The sequence below is a fragment of the Mus pahari genome, chromosome 15 (genome assembly GCF_900095145.1).
Source record: "Mus pahari chromosome 15, PAHARI_EIJ_v1.1, whole genome shotgun sequence".
Classification (NCBI taxonomy): domain Eukaryota; kingdom Metazoa; phylum Chordata; class Mammalia; order Rodentia; family Muridae; genus Mus; species Mus pahari.
In genome coordinates this window covers 55190254-55196253 of record NC_034604.1, presented here as the reverse complement: position 1 = coordinate 55196253, position 6000 = coordinate 55190254, and the positions used below count along the sequence as shown (strand labels likewise).

The 6000-nt window shown below is 55.7% G+C and overlaps 1 protein-coding gene across 1 annotated transcript in view; it reads left to right on the top strand.

Annotated features, from left to right (window-relative positions):
- The first annotated feature begins 3643 nt into the window (after positions 1-3643).
- Positions 3644-6000, top strand: part of Ppargc1b (PPARG coactivator 1 beta) — a 109433-nt gene continuing 107076 nt past the window's right edge. The window contains exon 1 of the mRNA XM_029546822.1: positions 3644-3779. Coding sequence (XP_029402682.1) covers positions 3702-3779 — 78 coding nt within the window. The 5' untranslated portion in view covers positions 3644-3701. The remainder of the gene's footprint in view (positions 3780-6000) is intronic.

The following is a 6000-nucleotide window of genomic DNA, read 5'->3' as shown; positions in this document are numbered from 1 at the left end:
CTGGCTACTCTAACCCCCCTTTGCAGGGAGTACTGAGGATTTAGCGTAGGACCTAGAGTGTGCTAGGCAAACGTTCCATCCAGTGATCTGGGGATCCACCCCAGCTTAAACCGCATTTAAGCTTTCGTTTCCCCAAGATATAATACTGGATAGCGTGATTCAGCCTATTGAGGGGTGTTGAGAGATTAGCAACAACACAGCTCAGATGAACGGGAAAAGCAGGAGGTTTGGTCTGATAGAACACTACATTTGGGTCAGGGGACTCAGCACAGCTTCACCCAGTGACCTTTTCATTAGCTAGGCAGCAGCCGTCTAAGACCAGCAAACAGAAGGAGATGTTTTGCCATCTTGGGTCTCTGAATGACCTCTTTTCTTCTCTTCTCTTCTCTTCTCTTCTCTTCTCTTCTCTTCTCTTCTCTTCTCTTCTCTTCTCTTCTCTTCTCTTCTCTTCTCTTCTCTTCTCCTNCTGGGAACCAAATCTAGGCTCTATGCAATAATGGGAAGTGCTTTTAGCAGCTGAACTCCCTCTCCTCCCCTCCCCTCCCCTCCCCTTTCTCCCCCATCCCCTATTCTCTTCTCTGAGAGAAGATCTCACTGTGTAACCTAGGATAACCTCAAACTTGCACTGAGGTCCCTCCTGCCCCAGCCTTCCGAATGCTGGGGTACAGGTATGAATTATCACACTGCGTGTGCACTTGAGGGCTTTCTCAAGGAAGAACTCCATACTCCTTCTTCTCTGATGAAGAAGCAAGCTAAGCTCAGGTAGAGAAGGAGCACCTCAAATGTCTTGCCAGGTACAACATAGTCAGAGGATCAGTGATAAAGCCTTTGAGGCTGGGCAGTGGGTAGTATTTCTAACACCACCACCAGAGTTCTAAAAACAAACAGACCCTCTGGATAATGCAGTCGCTCTGCAGGGCCATGGCCAGAGACTGCTGGCTGGGGAGGGAATCCAGTGTATCCCTCGGACCACCGATGGGCCAAGCGGAATGGGAACAGTTCTGGAAACCATCCCAGAGGACTCCAAGTTGATCCAGCAGCAGCAGCAGCCACCACCTCCTTAGGCACATTCAGATCCTCGGTGGGAATGAGAATAGTTAACAATGGTGATGGGTGCTTCCGCCAGGGCCAAGCAATTTACTTTGAACACATTGTTTCATTTGACCCTATGTGGAATAACACCACAGGTGGCCCCATTTTGAGGCTCAGAGAAGTTAAGCAAGTGACTTTTACCTGTTGTTGTTTTGATTTTGTACGAGAAGGTCTCATGCAACCTAGGCTGGTCTCCAGCATGCTAGGTAGACAAAGATGACCCTTTACATCTGATCTTTCTGTCTCTACCGCCCCACTGCTGGAATTATAGTACATGCCACAATTTCCAGTTTTATTCAGTTCTATGTACCTTGGACCTTTATGCATGATGGGCACATTGCTCTACTATGTGAACTATGTTTTCAGCCCTTGCCTTGTTGGTATTATTATTATTGTCATGTAATCCAGGATAGCCTATAGCTTATCATCATCATGTAATCCAGGATAGATTATTATTATTATTATTATTATTATTATTATTATTAATTATTGACAGCATCTCATGTAATCCAGGCTGGCCTATAGCTTCCTATATAGCCAAGGATGACCTTAGCCTCCTAACCCTTCTCCCTCCATGTCTCAAGTATTAGGATTACAGGCATGCATCATCACGCCAGCCTCTCATTTACTTTAGGTAACAGTAGCACACAGTTAAGTTGGCACCAGGATTCAGATCTGAATGGAGCACAAAGTTTGTTTAAGCATTGGAGGGAAGGTAAGGCATAATGGCATTTTCTACTCCTTCAAGGGTATTTTCTCCTCTAGTAGCTTAGCAACCCCCCCTAAGGTCAGGCCCTGTGCCAAGCACTTTGCATATTTTATCTCTTCATCTTCATAACCTCCCTATGAGTAAGTGATTTTTACTATGGTCATTTGTAGAGATGAGAAAACGAAGGCCTGAGACCAGCGACTTGCTGGGGTTCAAAACCCGGCCAGTCACATTACTGAACTTCCCGGTGCTGGAACAAGACAGTATGGGCCGGACCAGAACCCAGGACTCCTCTGAGGCTAGCTGTACATTCTCTCTGTTGGCAGCATTGTTCCTTAAAAGCGTGCTGGCCTTAAGCCCAAAGAGTGAAATCACACCCTGCGGTTCTGGGAACCTCAGACTGGAGAAGAAGGAAGCTGTTGCCCAGTGGCTCAAGTCTGAGCAGGTGTCCTGGGACTGTTTCCTCTTCTTGCTGGAAGGAGCCTGCTCGCCCAGGCAGGGTGGGGCAGCCCTTGTCAGTACCCTGTGGGAGCGGGCGGGAGGCAGGTGTGCCCAATAAATAGGTTTGCGTCTTCCTGCCTTCCAGCCTTTATCCAGCCCCAGTCCATCCCCCGCCCCCGTGCACACACCTAGATGCCTGCCTGGCAAGGGGAGAAGAGATGAGAGTTCAAGGTTGAAGTCAGAAGGTTTGCTTCCTGGCTGTGTGGTTCAGGACTCTCCTGGTGTGCACTCCTGACCTTCAGTTCCCTCATCTGTGTAGAGTGATGGTGGTGGTGGCTGGGAGGCGAAACCTTCTAGCCTCTTCAGTTAACACACACTGGTAAACTGTTAACTACCTCTGGTAAACTGGAGAAATAGCCAAAGCAAGATTTCAGCCTGGTTCCATGCGTCTTAGACTCTAGCAAGGACAGAGTGACTCAGATCGAGACTTCCTCGAAGCCATGGCACAAGGGAGGCTGAGACACTTCCAAGGAGAGGGTAGCGCATAGGCTTGAGGTAGGAGAGCAACAAATGGGTTGGTACTTTCAAGGTTGGTGGGTAAGGATGCCCTAAAGATACCATTCTTTTGGTGAATGGCTGATTGGCATAGCAGCTCCTTTTCAGAAGGTTCATACTAAGAAAAGGGAGAAGGCCAATGGGCCCGAGAGGCTGACAGAAGCTTAGCCAATTCTAGACACTGGGGTACAGTAAAAGACGATTGACTATTTTTTTTCAACGGGGGCTATTGAGTAGGCTTGAGGGAGAGAGATGGCTTAACAGGAAATGAGGATAAAAAGGCTACAAAGAAAACATATGACTGTCACCCCCTCTGAGGAGCCTTCTCTGATTTCTCCGCCTTTGACCTGTGCGTGTCTCCCTCCCTTTCTGGCCTTGCAGTCTGGGGAATGAGAGAGGACCGAGGCCTCCGCAGCTTTCTCATTTGCTGTTGCAGAGCACTGCGGCTTCAAACGCGGCTCTAAGCCTCCCGGAGCCTCAGTTTCCCCAGCTGTGTAGAGGCAGGTTGTCTGGCAAGGGCCCGCCCAGCGCTAACGCAACGTGATTCGCTCTAGCAGTAAGGAGGGGGTGCCCGCATTGCTGCGCAGGCACCAGGCTGCTGGCCCGGGCACCGCCACCTGGCTGCCGGAGCTTTTTTTTTTCCCCTGCGGGGGGCTGCGAAACCTGGTCGCTGCGCCAGACTCGGGAGCAGGAAAAGCCAGGGGTGAGACCCCAGGCTCGCGCGGCCCCGCCCCCGCAGCCAGCCCGCCTGCCGCAGCCGGGGGCCCGAGCTCCGCCCTCCACCCGCCCGCCCGCCGGGCAGCCTCCTCCCTCCTCCTCGCTCGCTTGCTCGCTCGCTCGCTCGCTCCCTCCCCCGGGCGGGCTCGGCGCTGACTCCGCCGCACGCTGCAGCCGCGGCTGGAAGATGGCGGGGAACGACTGCGGCGCGCTGCTGGATGAAGAGCTCTCGTCCTTCTTCCTCAACTATCTCTCTGACACGCAGGTACTGCCAGCTGGGAACGCAGGCCAGGGACGAGGGTGCAGAGCCGCGGGGCTGCAGCCGCAGCTGCGGAGGGAACGAGAGCAGCGGTGGGCGCACCGGGGTGATCGGGGGGGTTCAGGCTGCAGAGCCCCCCCTTCCACGTGCCTTGTGCTGCGCTCCGTTACAGGAGGAACGAGCTGCAGGTCGCCGGCGCATGCTGTAGCATTGGGGGACACAGCCAGGGCCATCTAGAGTCTACTGTACCCCACCGGCAAAGTTGAGGGGTACTGCGATTCCTCCGGCAGGTAGAATCGAGCCAGGGTCGGGGGATCCCTAAAGGCTGGCTCTGGGTGTTGTAGGCGCGTCCTCGGCGCCCGGCACTTGCTGCCGTACTTTCACGTGCACTTGTGGCGGGGCTAAGGGAGGAGATCGGTAGCCCTGGAGTCCTCTCGTTCTCCAGCATCGGGTACCCCATAGCCCCCCCACCTGCTCCGGCAGCGCAGAGTTTCCTGTCAGTTGCTGGCTAGGGGAATAGGGGTCGGCGGGGCACGTGGACATGCGGGCGGAGATTGCGTCTTCCAGCTCTCACTATCCGGAGGAGACCCGTTAGGAGCGAGGAAGGCAGGATCCGGGCGGAAGGACTATCTAGGGGGTGCCTGGGTCCCCCTGCGGCGCGCGGCCCCGGCGCGCGCTCCACGATGCAGGGGGAAGGGAAGGTGAGGCGGCGTCCCGGGCTCTGGCTGAGACTGGGAGCCTCACCGGCTACAAGCGCATGACAGGAGTGTGTGCTCTGGTGTTCCGGAGCGAGGACAAGGAAGCTGCGGGCTTGGAGGCTAAAATGGGGTTTGCTGCTGGGACAAGCAGTTGCGGGAACATGTGTGCACGCGGCGTGGGGGCCCCCCACCTCTTCCTCCGTTTCCCCCCCCCTAGCCCGTGCCTGTTGCAAGCCTAAAGTTTGGCTCCCGAGTTAGGGCTTTTGCTCCCAGCTCCTGACTGTGTGTCTCCCCAGAGGCTGGGGATGCGACGGAGCCTGGGAGGAGACCCCGGATGCGGGGACACGCCTGGGTCCGGAGAGGGGCTGCAAGGCGGAAACCCGCGGGACTCGCGGGGACAAGCTGAGTACCTGGTGTGGAAGCGTTTGTGCCGGCCCGTTTTGCATAACACTGGGAGGGAGGGGAGGCGGAGGGGGGGCGGGAGGTGGGAGGAGAGAGGGAAACTTTGCTTCTGGTTAGAATCTACCAGTCTTTGGGCGGTAGCAGCTGTCATGGGACCGAGTGGGCGGGGAGAGGCTTGCAAGCTGACTCCTTGCGGTGAGACGCGACTTGGAGGGGGGACGCAGCGGCCGAGAGACGTTCTGCTCCGGGAAGCCTCCCGGTGGCGACTTGAGGCTGGCGACTAGGACAGGCGTCGTGGCGGGGGTGTCGCCGAGAGGAAGCCCGCCGCTCGCGGGAGACCGCGGACCATAGCTCTCTGTAAACGCCGTGGCGTCCGGGAGCCGCGGGGGCCGCGTGGTGTGTGGCTGGCGCGCTCTCGGGTGGGTTCATAGCAGAGGCCCAAGGGGATGGTGGCGAGTGATCGCGCTTCTTCAGGTCGGGAGGGGGTGTTGATGAGCGGGCTGTGCGTGTGTGTGTGTGTGTGTGTGTGTGTGTGTCTCCCCTGAGCCCGTGCACACGCCGCGCGCGCCGGGCGCGTACCTTTACCTCTGACGAAACTGCAGTGGAGCGCCCGGCAGCGTCGCCGGGCACGGTCACACGCCCGGTGTTTATGTCTGCCCAAGGCGGGCCTTAGCACCCCGGGAGTGGACAGCGTGGAACCAGGACTGGAGATGGTAGGGGCATGGTGGTCCCGGAGAAGACCTGCACCCCAGATCTCGATTGCCTGGAGTCGTGTCCATATCCCTACACTTAAGAATCGAGTAGAACAGGCCCAAAATAGGCAGTGAGACTCCTTTACCCATACCAAGATTGTCTGCTCTGGACAGGACCCTCGACTTTAACTCTAGCTTTTCGTGTTTGGCTCACCGGTAATTAATTAACTGTTTGCCCTTTTAGCCACCAACCTATCCTACTCAGTAGGGTAATTTTCTTGCTTCTCCCAAGGAATTTGGAAAATTGGGTAATCAGTTGTCAGCAGAAGCAGTGCAGTGAAAGTTAATTTGGGACGTTTGTTCCCCCCACCCCACCCCCTTTTAACTCAATCACGTGACAGGCCGAAGATCTCCGGGTGATCTTTGCCGGGCCAA